Source organism: Trachemys scripta, chromosome 14 (genome assembly GCF_013100865.1).
Source record: "Trachemys scripta elegans isolate TJP31775 chromosome 14, CAS_Tse_1.0, whole genome shotgun sequence".
Taxonomy (NCBI): domain Eukaryota; kingdom Metazoa; phylum Chordata; order Testudines; family Emydidae; genus Trachemys; species Trachemys scripta.
This window is the reverse complement of record NC_048311.1, coordinates 20,198,002-20,215,895: the sequence shown is the minus strand read 5'-3', so window position 1 is coordinate 20,215,895 and position 17,894 is coordinate 20,198,002. Positions and strand designations below refer to the sequence as shown.

At 50.8% G+C, this 17,894-nt stretch overlaps 1 protein-coding gene across 5 annotated transcripts in view; it reads left to right on the top strand.

Moving 5' to 3' along the window:
• Positions 1 to 54: 54 nt before the first annotated feature.
• The window catches only part of MYO15B (myosin XVB), a 45,474-nt gene continuing 27,634 nt past the window's right edge, over positions 55 to 17,894 (top strand). For 2 of the 5 annotated variants that reach the window (XM_034789773.1, XM_034789771.1), the window contains exons 1-12: positions 55 to 184; positions 740 to 817; positions 4,266 to 4,323; positions 6,479 to 6,609; positions 7,286 to 7,381; positions 10,166 to 10,401; positions 10,488 to 10,666; positions 11,430 to 11,502; positions 14,307 to 14,504; positions 15,009 to 15,106; positions 15,304 to 15,401; positions 15,638 to 15,725. In XM_034789773.1, coding sequence (XP_034645664.1) covers positions 815 to 817; positions 4,266 to 4,323; positions 6,479 to 6,609; positions 7,286 to 7,381; positions 10,166 to 10,401; positions 10,488 to 10,666; positions 11,430 to 11,502; positions 14,307 to 14,504; positions 15,009 to 15,106; positions 15,304 to 15,401; positions 15,638 to 15,725 — 1,258 coding nt within the window. In that variant the 5' untranslated portion in view covers positions 55 to 184; positions 740 to 814. Of the gene's footprint in view, positions 185 to 739; positions 818 to 4,265; positions 4,324 to 5,878; positions 6,028 to 6,095; positions 6,207 to 6,478; positions 6,610 to 7,285; positions 7,382 to 10,165; positions 10,402 to 10,487; positions 10,667 to 11,429; positions 11,503 to 14,306; positions 14,505 to 15,008; positions 15,107 to 15,303; positions 15,402 to 15,637; positions 15,726 to 17,894 lie in introns of those variants that run through there. The other 3 variants (XM_034789772.1, XM_034789774.1, XM_034789775.1) reach the window with 3 other exon arrangements.

Sequence of the window (17,894 nt, the reverse complement as noted above, 5' to 3'; positions counted from 1 at the left end):
TTCCCCCCCCCCCCCCCCGCCTTCCCCTGCGGCGCTGCCCTGGGCGGACTTTAGTACGCCTGCCCTTTTCTCAGCCCAGGCCGACCCAGCCCTGGTCCCTTCCCATCTAGCCCCACACGTCCTCGGCAGACAAGCAGGAGAGAGAGGGAGCGAGACAGCCGCACAGCCTCCGAGCAGGAGGCAGGTGAGTAGCATTGGGTGGGATGTGTTGGAATATCCCTGCCCCCAGATTGGGAAAGGGCAGAGCTGAATGGAAGCCCGGCTTCCCCTGACTCCTTGTCCCACCCTCGGGAGCTGGGGGTGGCCCTCTCCAGGCTGGATTCAGGTTTTCCAGCTGCCAAGAGAGAGGGCAATGAACCATGTTTCCGGTCACTGAATGCTTAGTGGGGAACTGTCAGTAGTGTTCCGTGAGACAGTGAATGCCAGGCTGTCTGGAGCAGGCTGTGTGGCAGAAGCTCCTTTCTGATTGCGTCCAGCCTGGGAATGAGGCGTCTTAGACTCCTGGCGGGTGCTAAGAGCGGTGGCCAAACCTCAGCCCGCTAATGTAGATCGATCCTAAGAAGATGCAGTGTTCACCCTCTCCTTTTAACACGCCAGCAGCTGACATGGCAGGCCAGCTACTGCACATCCCCAGGAACTGTAGCTAGAAGTACTTGGTAATCCAGAGCATTTGCCCTTCCGAGATGCCTGGCACATCCCAGAAAATGCCCTCACAGGCCATTTCTTTTCCTTCTGACAGCAGAGGTGTGAGGACAGCAGGCAGAGAGAGGAGTCGCTGGCCAAAGGTGGCGAGGAGGGTGGTAGCTCCCCAGGAATGGTAGGTCAATAAACTCTGATGTATCAGCTATGAGGGCCTGCTGGGGTTTCCACCAGTGTGACAGAGATAAGGGAGTTAGTTCCCATTTCACGGATGTGATCCGGCAGGTCTGTCCCTGCGGGGGAGTGTATAACTGAGCCAGCTGGCAGAGGAGCCCTTTCCGTCCATCCAAGGGAGTCGAAGTGCTGCAATTCCATGGGATAATGTGCATTGATGAGGAGCAATCTAGGCCCCCAAATGCCTGGGGCTGAGCTTTGGAAACATGCCTAAGGGATTTGGATTCCCATTAGAAATTAATGGAATTTGGGGTCCAAATGCTCTAAGGGACTGAAAATCTCACCTTAATGCCCTTTTCTCCGCTGTTCTTTCTGGGTGACCTGCAAAATCAGGGCCCTCAATCCCAACCACTTGCCTTTATTATAGATTCTGTGGGATTTTGCCTTGGAGTTAGGGATGTCAGCCCCAAGCCAGGGGCCAAAGCCCACCTTGGGTAATTCCACCTGCAGTTTTGGCGGGGGTATGGTATAATCATCTTCTCTTGAACTGAAGTATGATGTTACTTTTGTTGCTGTTTGCCTGTATTCCACCCCAGAGGTGGCTACATTGGCGTGATCGTTCCTGAACCGTTCCTGTGTGTGCTGGGGAGAGGGGTCTGTCTATAGATGTGAGAGAGGCAGTGTGGATGAAGGGCTTTGGGGTAAAATACATTTTATAATCATAAGATATTAGCAGCAGTAATATCTGTAAGTCGGGTATTGGCTGTTGTCTGGTTATCAGGCCTGATCCCTGATATGATCAGGAGCAGCCTCCGGGTGTCTCCCTCTGCAGCGCCAAAATTCCAGCCATGCTCCTGCACTTCAGAGGTGAAGGTGCAACTTCCTGTTGCCATGAAGGGGTTAATGCCTAGGCTACTGCTGTGTTCGCATGATACTGGGATATGTCCCAATAAATCATAGTGGTTTCTATCAGTTCTGTGATGGATTATGCAGGATTGAGCAGAAATGTCAGCCTGTCACCTGCACAACGGCAATGAAGAGGGGCCGAGGATGCAACTGGGCAAACGATTCCCTCTGAATAATTTTTTGGGACAAGTTTGGCCTGCTTTTCTGTCCTTGAATCATCCACGTTTGTGGCAGGCAGGGCCATCCTTAGGATTTATGGCTCCCTATGCAGTATTATTAAACTGGTGCCCCTGTGCCCGATGGCAGTCCGGGCTTGCATGTGTATTTTAGATAAGGGTGGTCTTTTGAAGGATTTATTTAAAAAATTATATGTCTGAAGAGCCAAGCATTTAAGGCTAAAGATGAATATTCAGATTGTGCATCTAAAAATCTATGCAAGGATTTTTTTTAGAGATGTGATTTTTATAATCTTCAGCAACACACTAATGAAATATTTTTAAAGCACATTTTAAACCAAGGTCCTGTAGACTAACATGTTCTGAGTAAATAATGTTTTCACCTCCCAGCTCAGAGAGAGCGGAGAAGTGATGTACAACTGTTTTTCTCAGTAAAGTCAGAAACTGACAGTATATACCTGGGGGTTGGCAAATGCCTGTTAAATGGTTTCATTACCACTTGAAAGGCTCTTTAACAGTTTCACCTTTGCACTAATAGGTCTGGCAGGCTGGGGGCTTTTTCACTTTTAAGTACTAGATCCCCTCTGGAGGAAGCCTCACCAGGCTGCAGCAGCCAGCTGTGGTGGGAGCCTGCAGGAAGGTGCAGAACAGGGATAGGAAGAGGCGGGAGGGTGGACACTAAGACACAAGGTTGCCCCAAATTTTCGGGTGCCCTACGCAGCCACGCATATGCCTAAGGACGGCCCTGGCAGCAGGACCTCTCAACGGCTACTGAATTAGAAAGAGGGGGGAGGGATAGCTCAGTGGTTTGAGCATTGGCCTGCTAAACCCAGGATTGTGAGTTCAATCCTTGAGGGGGCCATTTAGGGACCTAGGGCAAAAATCTGTCTGGGGATTGGTCCTGCTTTGAGCAGGGGGTTGGACTAGAGGTCCCTTCCAACCCTAACATTCTATGAGAGTTGTGTGTGCTCAGCAACTCCCGGGGGCTGCTCCACCCCCTCTTCTGTCTGGGGCATGAAGCCGCCGGGTGCTGCTGCAAAACAAGCAAAGGCCAATCCCCCTCTTCAGGGCCTGGCCCCAGCCTGGGACTTGCTTTGTTGTGATGGTGCTTTCACTTCATGCAAATACCGCCTTCGGTTTCATTTCCTACAGCTACCCACTCTCCTGATTTCCTTTTGGGTTTAGGATGGGACAGATTCACATGAAGCCTAGAGATACGCTTGGTTTTTGAGCTCAATGTGCTTCAGCCCAGGCTAGCTTGAAACTGAGGTCAGGTTGTCTCGGGTTGTGGATGGCAGTGAAGCATATGATACATCTGTGGAGGCCTTGTTGTGGATCAGACGGGTTTGGGCTTGGACTTGAGTGACTAGCCTATTGAAATGAACGGGATTTCTGACCTAGCAAGGTACTACACAACTAGAGGAGAAAGAATCGGGCCCAATAAGAAATTCAGGGCAAGGACCCCGGGGCCTGATTCTCCTTTGCTTTGCACCATATAGCGTCATCGGTCTGTCTACACTGCAGTCAGAGGTGTGGCTGCAGCACGTGTAGACATAATCAGTGAAGCTGCAGCAGCATGGGCCAGCCTCTGGAGTATGTACGCAGGGTCCTGGGCAGGCTGTTGCGGTTTCGCTGCTAGTGTTACATGAGCTAGTTGGATCAAAGCTAGCTCGGTTATGTCTACACATACTGCACTCACACCTCTGATTGCAGTGTAGACATACCCAATGACACCTGTTCAAAGTGATGTCCTTCTGAAATGGTAGCAAGGTGTGTCCACTTTGCATAGGTGTACACATCAATGCGAGGTGCAGAGAGGTAGAGAACAGACCCCAGGGGCCAGGTTACGATCTCATAAATCCAGATTAACTCCATTAACTTCATGGCCACTTTTCTTTTTATTTGTACGGTAGCGCTCTTGGATGCTGCAAAATAGTGAAAAAGCAGCTGCAGAGGGGGAAAAACCCAGAACCATGGTCTCATCTATGCAAAACTAGGAACCTCTTGGACCTGGGAGAAGTAACCAAAATGCAATAAGTTTGGTATCTTTCCCCCCCGTAGTGCTTGATCTTCAGCAGCAGTGACCTTTTCTCCTACTTTACCATCCTTTCTCCAGTGCGCTCTTCATTGCGACTCTTATTTATTCCTTGTGTTTTATAAAATTCTAGAACGCACACACCCCAATTACTCTGGTTGGCTCAAACGCTCAAGTCCTGGCTCCAGACACGCTGTCGTTGATGTCAGTGGCAGTGGAGCCTGAAGGCTGAGTAAAAACACCTGTCCCCGACCCCATGTGTTGCCTGAAATGAATTTATTTTTCTTTGGCTACAGTGACTCCGATTGCTGACTCTTTGCTCCCTCTCTCCTCAGGACGTGGGGCTGCTGGAGATCCCCGCAGAGCTTGCGGCACTCCTGCACTCTGCCAAAGGTAAGAAAACCCCTCCAACCCGCTCGCTCGGTTCTAACTCACGGTGTTTGCATTTGTGGCTTTGCATGTGTGTGTGTTCGGCACGCTCTCTCGCCTATATCGTATCTGCTCTGTTGGTGTTGGAAATGTAAACACGATAACCCCAGGTGGATGTGTATAAGGGCCTCCTCCAAGATACAGGGATAGACAGGCAGCATTGTCCAGTGGATACAGCACTGGACTGGAGCTTCGGAGACGTGGGGTTTTATCCCTCCGACTCTGCCACTGACCTACCATGTGAATGTGGGCAAGTCATTTCCCTTCTCTGTGCCTCTTTCCCCTTGTATGGCTCATATATTTAGATTGGAACTCTGTGGGGCAGGGCCTGTCTCTTTGTACAGCACCTAGCATATTGGGGCCCCTATTTCAGTTGAGCCTCCTAGGTGCTGCCATAATACAAATTAATTTGTCAGCGGGGCAAGACACCTGTCAATGAGCAGACGGTGCTGAGTTCCCTGTGCACCTTGCCCATGGAAGCATCCCCCAGGAGATGTAGATGACGAAGCATTGCGGCCAAAGAGATGTGTGGCGAGTCGTGCGGGTTGGGCATGTTTTGACAAAATGCCTTTTCCCCTCCATCGGAAAATGCTGATTCATCAAAACCAAACCCTTTTTGGGGGAACATATCCATTTCAACAAAGCTTTCCAAAGAGAGACTGCAGAGCTAGAATTGATATGCAAACTAGACACAATCAACTCCGGTTTGAATAAGGACTGGGAATGGCTGAGCCATTACAGACATTGACTCTATCTCCCCTTGTAAGTACTCTCACACCTATTATCAAACTGTCTGTACTGGCCTAGCTTGATTATCACTTCAAAAGTTTTTTTTCTCTTAATTAATTGGCCTCTCAGAGTTGGTAAGACAACTCCCACCTGTTTATGCTCTCTGTATGTGTGTATATATATCTCCTCAATATATGTTCCATTCTATATGCATCCGAAGAAGTGGGCTGTAGTCCACGAAAGCTTATGCTCTAATAAATTTGTTAGTCTCTAAGGTGCCACAAGTACTCCTGTTCTTCTTTTCATCAGGAAGGTTTCATCTGGTCAGAGAGAGAGGGGCAGACAGAGACGTCCCAGGAGTAGCATGATTCAGAGCAGGAGGTTGAACCTGGCTTTCCCTTATACCGGCTGAGTGCCCTGAACACCAGGCAATAGGCTATTGCCTCTCTCCCCACTTCCCTTCCCTGCCCACCTCTGTTTTCAATTCATGGACATTTTTGAAAGGTCTTGACTTCGTCCCAGTGCAGAATGAGAAAGTTTTGAAATCTCGAAAGCTTTCCTGGGTCAGGAAAACCTTTTGCTTCCCCTGGAGCATGAATAGGGTTTAACCAGAGGAGGTGGCAGAGGGGGAGGCGCTGGCTTGGAAAGCGAAGGGAGAGGAGGTGGGAGGGAAGGAAAGTAGCGTTGCTGGAGAAGGCGTGCAGAAGCCGTGTTGCTTGGGGAAGTCTCTGCAGCCAGGGAGGCATTTGTTGTCCTATCGCCCCTGATAAATCCCTTATCTTCTGCCTCACTCATGGTGACCTCTGGTTTATTTATTGACTGGGACACTGCCAGCAGAGTCTCTGCAGTGCTGCATTATTTATATACCTGTGAAGGAATGGAAACCCTTTCAGAGCCCTGGCCTGGGGCGTTCCCTATGGACTGTTGCAGGCATTAGAGGTTTGGTCCACACCCTTCACTGAGCTAATCCTGGATGTGTTGTTTTCATGACCCCTCTCTGCTCTGCTAACTCCCCCTTTCTAAAAGAGCCTTGAGTCCATTCTCTGAGGAGGCCTGTTCTGTCACTCCAACCCCAGCTAGAGAAAAGGCAGCGTGAGGGTGAACAGAGAAGCTGCTCAGTTGTGTGTGGGCAGGGGTCTGTGAGGATGGGGAGATGGTGTGGGGGTGGTGCAGAGGGCTGGGGGAGGGAGCAGGTGCCTCTGGGGGAGGAAGACTTTGTGGTGTCTGGTGGGGGAGGGTGATGGGGGTGTGGTGTCTCGGGGAGGGCCGTTGGTGCGGTTGGCTTGGGCGATGGTGCGGGTGTCTCTGGTGTGTTGATAACTGGGCGTGTGGCACCATGTCTAGATGGGCCTGAGGCTGTGTGTCCATTTTCTCTCTCTCTCTCTTACAGGTCAGCACCATGCCCAGGCCAATCAGATCATGGAGGTTTCACCTCCGGAGGTCAAGGCCAAGTGTGATCTCTCCCTCCCACCCAACATCAATAGCTCTCCCTTCTCCGTTTTCATGAGGTCTCACTTCCAGGTAGGATGCTGCTGGTGCCAGAAGCCACAGGGACCCTTCCATTCTCTCCTGCCCCTTCTCCTGCCTCCTCCCTGCTTGTTACCTCCCTACCCCCACCCCCCACTTCAGTGTTGTCTCCTCCCCTCCATGCCTCTGCCAGTCTGCCCCAGGATCTGCCTCTCCCTCACTCTCTCACATACTCATAGGTGCTGGGAACTGCCACACCCCCCCCACACACCCCGGCTCGAAATGCTTTCCATTATATTCAGGGTTTACAGTTTGGTTCAATGGCTCTCAGCAGCCCCGCTATATACATTGTTCCAGCGCCCCTGCCCGTACTTTCTCTGTCAGGACGCTTTCCTGGGCTCCCTAACCTCCTCATCTCTCCGCTCCAGTACGTGCCTGCAGACACCCCCGCAGGGGCTGCGTACGCTGTCTGTGCTGCACATCCCCGTGGGCTGTGTCTATGGCACTGGGTTGTCACTAGGGCCTCTGCCTAGGAGTCTGATAAAGAACTGAGCCCCGCGACAAGCCGTCTGAGGCCTCCTCAGCCCGCTCTTTGCCCTTGTTTGCCTGGCACAGCTGGGAGAATGCAGAGTCCCGCTGTGGACTCCGGCTCTCTCCTAGGGCTTGTAGCAGGGGGGCACACTGCCATTGGAAATGCCAGCCATGAACTCCGTCCTTTTTCACCGCCTAGGAGCCCAACTTCCCTGCCCTTGGACAGCCCCTGCAGCAGCCCTTAACCCGCCTGGAGGGCGAGGACACGCAGCGCGCTCTGGAGATCAACAAACTGGTGAGTGCAGGGGGCGGGGGTGCAGCTAGCCTACAGTATCGGACAATCCCAAAGCAACCCCACTGGCCTTTGTAGTGGGGCATTAGTGAAATATGAAGGCACATTATACAGGCACTCTGCTCCTCTAGAAGTTTCTGTCTCTAGAAGCGGAGGGGCTTTGCTGGGGTTCACAGGGCCTCAAGCACGGTGGTACCCCCAGAAGGAAAGTCATGCGGTCTAGAGGTGACAGCAAAAGAACTGAGAGTCAGGAGGACCCTGGATTTATATGCAGCAAGTCACTCGCTCGCCGGTCCTCTGACCTCCCTAAGCCTCATTCAAACAAGCTGGAAGACAGGAGGGAGGGTGGGGAAGTAAATTAGCTAATGATACGTCCTCACTGCAGCGTTAATGCTGGCAATGGGCAACGGGGTGGGAGCAGTTGTGCTGCAAAGCCACATGCAAGTTGCTGTGTTCTCACTGATGCTGTGCTCACCCCTGTACATCGCATGGGCTTCTGGGGGCCTATCCCATGGTTCTTAGCCCTGCACCAAGCTGAGCCACTCTTTGGCTCTTTCCCAGTGAATGGTGGGAGAACTTGTCTGTCCTTCTGGGCACACGGGGGGAATTGTGGAAAGGCAGTGCAGGGCTATCAACACTCTAGTGGTTTAGCCTGCATCCACACAGGAAAGGGGGGTGGGTGGCAGCTTGAGTGAAAGCACTTTAGCCTACATCTCCAGCTGGGACAGCTAGCCTGGGTTGGGTGAGAGTTTTGTATGTGAATGGGGGTGGAGGGAAGAGGTTAGGGGCAACACCCAGTGGGGACGGAGAAGGGGTTACGTTAACTTTAAATTGTATGATGTGAGAAGTTGTTATAGGGTAAGAGTAAAGAGAAATTGTCTGTTGGGGCATGTTGTTGTTGGATGGAGATCAAAAGCACATATGCTACTGGGGGCACAGAGTCACAGAGGTTTGGATTCACGAATGGAAGCTCCCCCAGAGGGGAGAAATTGAAGGGTCGTGGCTGGCTCAGGAGGAGAGAGGGCGCAGGATCACAGCGGGGTTTGGGAAGCTGGGCTGTGATCAGGAAGGGAAGGCTCCGGTAAGATTAGCAGTGGGAAGTAGAAGGGTTACCGAGCACTGTTGTGAGGTTTGTTATGTTTACTCTGGTTAAATAAAACACTAATGTTTTTTCAAAGCCAACAATGGGAAGCATAGTCAGTCAGGGTGGGGAGGTTTGAAGAGGGCCCTCAAAATAGTTAAAGCGGCCAGGATCACATGATATATTTAAAGGCAAGGGGTAGGAGGGCTGTACTAATGCTTACATCCGAAAGTGTTTTATGGGGCTAATTGTATAGATCTGATATAACATGTGAGAATGACAAACCACAGGGAAGGGGTGGAGTGAGGGAGGCCGGAGTTACAGCAATACAATTGTGCAGTGACTCTCAGTGTAGGCATTTGTACACCTGGATGGCTCAAAGTTTAATGAGACTTTGAGCATGGCTGCTGTTCCTTTCCATTATGTTGCATTTTGCAGCATTTGTGGCTTCCCTTCTAAACAGTTTAATTCTATGGTTGAGTCTATATATTTTAAAAAATGCAACTCAATCTTACAGTCCATGCTGAACCAGCAGAGCTGTGACTTTACCCACGTTCTACTGTCTCTGGGAGGGAATTGTCTGTTTTCCTGTGTTAGGGAGGGGTGTTCAGTAGCCGTGCTGTTGTACGGGTACAGGAGTAGAGATTTTTGTTTAAAGAAGGGATTCAGCCTCTTTGTTATGCATGAAAAATACAGCGTATCTTCTCCAAAATTACAGCACTTATTCTTTCAGTACAGTGTGGATGTTCTGAGAATTGACACGTAAATCTGTTGATGACTTTAGGAATTCAGTTACATTAAAAATTAATTAAGAAATTTAGCACCCAAAATCAGAACTTTCTTTTGTCTCCAAAGATCTCATTAACAGATCGGCACAGACTCTTTAAACTTCCCGGAGAGTGGAAATAATGAGGAAAAGGATAAATACTGTAACCCTTTAAAAATGTTGCCTGTGTACAAGATTTCAGTGAGTTTTAACTATATAGGAAGTTTGCAGAGTCTCTTCTGTTACCATTGGAGACCAAAGAGTCTCGGTCTGTGTGCTAAAATTTTTTAAAGGGCCTAATTTAGAATCATTTAAATTCCTAAACTTATTCCTAGATATACTTGTGAATTCTCAGAACCTTCATTCCGTAGTCAAAGAGGAAGTGCTGTAATTTTGGGAAACATATGCAGTGTTTTTCATACAAAGCATACAAAGAGTGTTTTTCATACAAAGACATTTCATACAAATGTCTGCTTTAAGTGCAATAATCAGCCCAGCCTTAACTATGGAGTTTTTACTAATGCCTCCATAACACTTAGCATTTTTTAGTACAGTATATAGAGCTCAGAGCTCTTCACGACGACTGGGTGAGCATCATTTCCTTCGCTGTACAGACAGGTAAACCGTGGCCCAGAGAGGGAAGGTGACTCACCCAAGACCACACAGCAGGTCAACGGCAGAATCAGGAATATAGCTCAGAGTCCTGGCTCCCAGTCTGATGCCCTATCCCCAGGACATGCTGCCTCCCAAATTCTCCTAAACCTTGGGGGTGCCTGAAATCTGAACCCCAATTCAGATCTGAATTTTGTAGAGGGCTCCTGGGGCCAATTGATCCTCCTAGTTCAGATGTCTCTGGAAATGTGAGGTACCTGCAATTGGAGCTTGGGTCGGAATGTTTCGGTTTAATCCTCTTGCTGTTTTTCCATTGGGCGTCTTTTAGATCCTGCGGTTCATCGGGGACAGGAACCTCCAGAGCTGGCAGGAAGTGCTCCTGGGTAACTACATCTCCAGCCGAGGGCTGGGCAACCCGGCCCTGCGCAACGAGCTTCTGAGTCAGGTGGTCAGCCAGGTGTGGAAGAACCCAGACACAGAGCAGAGCCAGCGAGGCTATGCTCTGATGGCTGCCCTCCTGAGTGCATTTACCCCTTCGCCAGCACTGGAGAAACCCTTGCTGAAGTAAGGAAGGGGGAGAGATGGCTCCTTTTTTATTACTGTTTCCGGAGAGGAGCAGCTCGTATTAAAAGCAGCTGCCTGGTTTGCAGGTTCGTGTCAGACCACGGGCTGGAAGGCTACAATGCTGTTTGCCAGCGCAAGATCCTCACAGCAATGCAGCAGACACACACGGACCCTGAGGTCTCCCGTGCCCATCCTCCCACCCTGTTGGAGTGGACCGCTAACCAGAGGAGAGGGAAGATGGTGCTGGACGTCTTCACCTATAATGGTAACTAGCTCCTGCCCTCCCCAACTTCGAACCCCCACGAGGCCTCTGCTGATGCAGGAATTAGAAAGGGGGCTCAGAAAATCCTTCCCGTGGCTGGAAGTGGGCACAAGACCTGTGCTACTTGCTGGCACGAGCATGAGGGTTTGAACCTGGTGCCCAGCCCCTCCCCAAGTCAGAGATTCAGGGTCTTACCTGTTGTAGAGACAGAGGCTGGATTCTCATCTAGAGCCTGATCCAAAGTTTCAGTTCGTTTGAGTTGGTGCCCTGGCTGCAGCCGTCACTCGCTGCTCCTGCTCCAGCTAGAACAAAATCTGCTTCTCCCCCTGCTCCCCATTGCTCTGTGTCCTCAGCATGAGTCACTTTCCCTGCTGCTCGCTGATCAGCTGAACCTCCACTCCCGGCTTTTTTCCCTCCCCCAAAACGTTTCCATTCCAATGTACTTTCTTTGTAACGTAGTGTGTGCTTGGCACCTCTGCAAACCAGGCCTCAGCGAGCGGCTACAGGCACCTGGCTACCGATTAGAGCTTACAGAGGTGGGATCCAGAATGCCCTGGCATTGGCAAGCACACAATGATTACAGAGCCGCCATGTGCTAGTCCAGAGAGGGCCCCCGGGGAGAGCGCTCAACCTGCTCTCAGCCCCTCTGAGTCTCCTTAGCAGCCTGTGTGTGAGAATCTCCAACAGGGCTGTCCGCATGCCGCCATCTTGTGCCATTTTTAGTTCTGTGGAAGGCTTTGTGCTGACTCTCTCTTTCCTGGGCTAGAGGAGATGTTCTCTGCTGAAGTAGAGTCCTGGACAACAGGGGAACAGTACGCAGGCTGGATCCTGAGTTCAAGGTACAGTCCAAGGGGGGGAGTGCTGTTGTTCTTTGGGTTCACATTGGGCTGGGCTGCAGGCCAGGAGTAATGCATTCATCCCTGGAATAGTTACATTTCCCACCATCACCTGTTCTCCGTCTCTCCAGTGCCTGTGCATGGGATTGCACTGTTTATACCTCCAATAACATAAGAATTGCCAGACTGGCCCATTTAGTCCAGGATCACACTTCTGAATGTCAGAGCCGGCTCCAGCATTTCTGCCACCCCAAGCAAAAAAACAAAACAAAAAAAAGCCGCGATCGGCGGCGGCAGTTCAGCGGCAGGTCCTTCGCTCCTAGAGGGAGTGAAGGACCTGTCGCCCCCGAATTGCCTCAGGTGCTGCCCCAAGCACCTGCTTGTTAAGCTGGTGCCTGGAGCCGGCCCTGCTGAATGTGGCCAGCACCAGCTGCTTCAGAGGAAGTTGACAGAAACCCCATACTGGACAATTATAGAGTATGAGGGAATGATTCTTCCTGACCCCAGGCCCTTAGTGGTTGGCTCTTGCCCTGTAGCATGAGAATTTACATTCCTTATTTCAGAATAGAATTCTCTGAATAACTTGGGCTCCTGAGCCTCTCTGGACTGAACAGTTCTAGTTCTTTGGGAAGTGGTTGGGATTGGATGGAAGGGAAGAGATTGAAACGTGGGGATGTGGGTGTCAAGGTGTGACGGGTTGGATCACAGAAACCCCTTTGGGAGCTGCCACCCGATGTGCCAAGACTACCCCTGCTTCTGTTTTCCCTGCCAGCTCAGGACTCCAGCACCCTGTCTTGCTGAGCCAGACACCCCCGTCTGCTCCAACACAGACCCAGGGTCTGAATCACTTGTCCCAAAGCTGCAAGTTTACCTGAAAACAGCTCACAGTAGTGTGCTTGTCTTTAGCACTCAGATGCCCAACTCCCAATGGAGTCTAAACCCAGATAAATACGTTTTACCCTACATAAAGCTTATGCAGAGTAAACTCATAAATTGTTCGCCCTCTATAACACTGATAGAGAGATATGCACAGTTGTTTGCTCCCCCAGGTATTAATACATACTCTGAGTAAATTACTAAATAAAAAGTGATTTTATTAAATACAGAAAATAGGATTTAAGTGGTTCCAAGTAGTAACAGACAGAACAACGTAAGTCACCAAGCAAAATAAAATAAAATGCGCAAATCTATGTCTAATCAAACTGAATACAGATAATCTCACCCTCAGAGATGCTTCAGTAAGTTTTTCTCAGACTGGACACCTTGCAGACCTGGGCACAATTCTTTCCCCTGGTACAGCTCTTGTTCCAGCTCAGGTGATAGCTAGGGGATTCTTCATGATGGCTCCTCTCCGCCCTTGTTCTCTTCCACCCCTTTATATATCTTTTGTATAAGGCGGGAACCCTTTGTCCCTCTGGGTTTCCACCCCCCCCCACACTGGAAAAGCACCAAGTTAAAGATGGATTCCAGTTCAGGTGACATGATCACATGTCACTGCAAGACTTAATTACTCACTTGCCAGCACACACATATACAGGAAGACTCACAGGTAAATACAGCCATCTGCAGACAATGGGAGTCAACAAGATTCCAAACCATCCTTAATGGCCCACACTTTACATAATTACAATGGGCCCTCAGAGCTACACTCCATATCTCCAGTTTCAGATACAAGAGTGGCACACCTCCACAAATAGGACGATCACACCCAGCAGACCACGAGCTCCGTAATGATACCCCACAAGAGACACCCCGCACAAAGCACATCCCAGTAACATTACATTCATTTATATTTTTATAAAACCATATAGACTGCACAACGTCACACAAGGACTCAGGATATGGCATGGAGCCTCCTATGACTTTCTTTTCTGCATTCCTTTTTGACACTGATGTGCAGATACAGCCTGGTGTGTGTGTGTGTGTGTGTGTGTGTGTGTGTGTGTGTGTGTGTGTGTGTGTGTGTGTGTGTGTGTGTGTGTGTGTGTGTGTGCGCGCAGATGATGAACCTGAAAAGGGTGGTGATGGTGAAGATAATAGTGATTCCTAGATCTCTTATAGCACTTTTCATCCATAGATCTCAAAGCACTTTACAAAGGAGGTCAGTATCATTGTCCACATTTTAAAGATGGGGAAACTGAGGCATAGGGCTGGGAAGTGACTTACCTGAGGTCAACCAGCAGCCACTGGAAAAGCCAGGAATAAAAGCCAGGTCTCCTGAGTCCCAGTCCTGTGTTCTATTCACTAGGCCACACTGCCTTTGGGCAGGCCAGCAAGATGGGGCTGGTGAAACCCTGTCTGGCAGAGCCCAGTGAAATGCTCTCAAGTCAGGAGGAGCTGTGTGTCTCCCAGTGTCTGTCCTAGCTCAGAGCTCAGGAAGAGAGGGAGGACTGTTGATCCCAGGGAGAGAAAGGATGGCCTTGGGGCATGGGAATCAGCTGATCTGGGTACAGTCCCTGGCTCTGCCAGATTCTCCGTCTGATCTTAGGCAAATCACTTAATCACTCTGTGTCTCACTCTCCCCCTCTGAACAACAGGGATGGTGATCTGTCCCTCACAGGGGGCTAAGAGAGGCTATGAGATCCATCTATGCTGGGGGAGGGTTAGGGTTAGCTGGGGGCTGTGTGGAGTCTGCTGAGGGGAGGAATAACCAGCCTGGACTAGAAAAAAATGGCACTAGGGGAAGGAAATTGAACTCTTTCTTCTTCTCACCACGTCTCCCTCCCTTGCTCCCTCCCCCATGGCCCTGGTGTTCCTCTGCACTGACTCTGGCATTCTCTTCCTCTCCCTCTCTCTCCCCTTCTCAGGGGTTTGGATAAGGACCCTCGAGGGTGGTCCATCTCCATGCTCACAGGCGAGGTGTGGCGGGACCTGCCCGGCTGTGATTTCATGCTGGATCTCATTGGAGAGATGGAGGAGGCCGGCCACCCTTCCCTGTCCTCGGCTGACTATCCCATCACACCCGAGTGGGAAGGGAGACCGTCCCGGAGCGCCTCTCTGGACATGTGAGTGCGCCTTGCCGCTTCCCAAGCATACATCCCCACTCCCAGCCATAGGCACCAACTTCTCCTGGCACCAGTGGGTGCTCGTGTCCCCCTGCCCCTGCCCCTGGCCCCACCCTGACTGCACCCCTGCCCCGCCCCCTCCTGTCCTGCCCCATTCCAACCCCTTCCCCAAAGTCTCCACCCAATCCCTTCCCCAAATCCCCACCCCACCTCTTCCCAGCCTCCTCCCCTGAACGCGCTGCGTTCCCACTCCTTCCCCCTCCCTCCCACAGCTTGTTACACCTTGAAACAGCTGTTTCGCGGTGGCAAGCTTGCGAGGAGAAGCGGGGATGCAGTGCGCTCAGGGGAGGAGGCGGATGTGAGCTGGGGTGGGGGGTTCAGGTCGGGGAGGTTGGCTGCTGGTGGGTTGCCATGGGTGTTCCATCCCCGGAGCACCCACGGAGTCGGCGCCTATGCTCCCAGCACTTGGTGCTTTTCTCAACTCTCTGACTTTCCCTCTGACAGGATGGACTGGGACATCCCTCCTGCACCAGGCATTCAGGCTCCATCTCTCCCGCCTTCCTTTCCGCCGCCATCCTTGAACGCTGAGAGCACCTACTCAGGTGAGCTCCTCCCCAGGAGCGAGGCAGGCACTCGAGGAGTCAGACAGCGTAGACCCCAGTGCCCCGGCGGCCGAAGTCAGCAGCATTCAGGGAGGCAGGGGGTCGGGGAGGGCGCATACCCAGTGTAACAAGACTGGGGAAGGGAGGGAGGGGCCATTCCACACCTAATTGGTGACTGGACCCTTGTTTGCTCCTAGGGCTGGGAGTCCAAGGTGTCCCGAGGACCCCCACAGGCCTAGAGCACTATGTGGATGACCTCTTTGACCCAGTGCTCCATCAAGGGTCCAGAGTGCCAGTAAGTCTCACGTCACTTCCTCCCCTCTGTCTGCCTACAGCTGCTTTTCCTTCCCTCTCTCCCTCCTTCTGCCTGTCAGTCTGTATGTTCCTTCCCTGGAGTTCAGCTCAGTGGGATGGGGAGATGTGATCCCAGCATGCCTGTGTGTGGCTGTCTGTCCTGCTGCACATTCTGTCTGTCCATCTGCCCCAACCCCTGTCCTGGTGAGCCGTGTAACACTGGGCTCTCTCTCTTAGGATATGGAGAATGGAGGAAACCTGACTGGACGCATGAAAGGAGGTGGAAAAATTGGACCCACCCAGCAAGGAGTCTTTCCTTCTGCAGGTCAGTGGGGGGGGGTGAGCATCCCGGGTCAGCATGTGGAGATGCTGTGACAGGGACTGCTGCTGGGCCACAGAGATGTGTGAGCTAGTGTGGGCCAGCTGGTCTCTAGGATGAGGTGAGGCCACGTGCTCGACTGATTCACAGTGCATTCTGGACTGGGTCAGCGTGTGCCTCGGAAGGCTGTAATGCTCTGGGGAGTAGCCCTGGAGGCTACTGAACATAACATAAGAACGGTCCTTCTGGGTCAGACCAAAGGTCCATCTAGCCCAGGCTAGGGACACCATTCCTGCCCATCCTGGCTAATAGCCATGATGGACCTATCCTCCATGAATTTATCTAGTTCTTTTTTGAACCCTGTTATGGGCTTGGCCTTTACAACATCCTCTGGCAAGGAGTTCCACAGGCTGACTGTGTGTTGTGTGAAGAAATACTTCCTTTTATTTGTTTTAAACCTGCTGCCTATTAATTTCATTTGGTGACCCCTAGTTCTTGTGTTATGAGAAGTAATAAACAACGCTTCCTTATCTACTTTCTCTGTACCAGTCATGATTTTATAGACCTCAATCATATCTCCCCTTAGTTGTCTCTTTTCCAAGCTGAAAAGTCCAAGTCTTACTCATCTCTCCTCATACGGAAGCTGTTCCACACCCATAATAATTTTTGTTACCCTTTTCTGAACCTTTTCCAATTCCAATATATCTTTTTTGAGATGGGACAACCACATCTGCACACAGTATTCAAGATGTGGGCGTACCATGGATTTATACAGAGGCAAAATGATATTTTCTGTCCTATTATCTATCCCTTTCTTAATTATTCCCAGCGTTCTGTTTGCTTTTTTGACTACCGCTGCACATTGAGTGGATGTTTTCAGAGAACTATGCACATGACGCCAAGATCTCTTTCTTGAGTGGTAACAGCTAATTTAGATCCCATCGTATTATATGTATAGTTGGGATTATGCTTTCCAATGTGCATTACTTTGTATTTATCAACATTAAATTTCATCTGCCATTTTGTTCCCATTCACCCAATTTTGAGAGATCCTTTTGTAAGCTCTTCGCAGTCTGCCTGGGTCTTAACTATCTTTAGTAATTTTGTATCATCTGCAAATTTTGTCACTTCACTGTTTACCCCTTTTTCCAGATCATTTATGAATATGTTGAATAGGACTGGTCCCAGTATAGACCCTGGGGGACACCGCTATTCACCTCTCTCCATTCTGAAAACTGACCATTTATATCTACCCTTTATCCCTACCCTCAACTGTGTAGAGGGTGCCACCATGCTCCTCTCCCAGAGTCAGATTGGCCCGGGGCCTTCCACCAACAGCACCACCGCTCAATGCCTCCTCCTGCCAGGAGTCTGACGCCTTTCTCCATGTTGAACCTGGAGATGGCTCGTCCCTCCCGCACCCAATGAGCACATCAGTGGTATCTCGGGTCCACCTTAGCCCCTTCTACAGCACTAAACAGACCCAACAGGCTCCACAATGTTGGCTGCCTCTGAGTGGAGGATTTTAATCTCTCTTATTGCTTCCTCCCAGCCTTCCCCATCATCCCCAGCTATTCAGAGGGTTAGTAAGTCTGAACCATATTCAGATTCTCGCTCTTGTGTTTGGGTGTGTTTGTTCTCGTTCTCTCTCTCTCTCTCTCCTTGTTTTTTTGCCTGTTGGCTTGGAGTCCAGGTTATATCTCTGTGGGGCGTGGCCAAGCAGTGCCGTGGGAATACCTGTGGCTGTTGCAACACATGGGAAGCAGACATATGGGCAGCTTAATGATTATTGCAAGTCTGTGAGACGGGGGTGAGGGGGAATCAGTAGCTATTGGAGATCTTTGGGGCATGGCCATGGGACGCATTTGTGGCTATTACAAATCACGGTGGCATGGCCAATTGCCAGACACGGCTAGTTAACAAATCAGCGAGGCAGGTGGGCTCTCTCTTGTGGTGTTTTTAAATGGGTTGGAATGGGGCCCTGGGGCAGGTCTGTACTGTTCTGTGGCTCTACGGCAGGGCGTGAAACCCTCCCGTTCTCTGCTAGCCGTGATCACGGCCTGGATGCCACAAGGGTTACCAGCTTTGTGCACAGCGGCCTTCCTATTTCACAGCCTGGTGCGCAGCAGGGGCTTATTCCAGGAGAGGGAGGGCATTTTTCCCCAGCATCCTGTG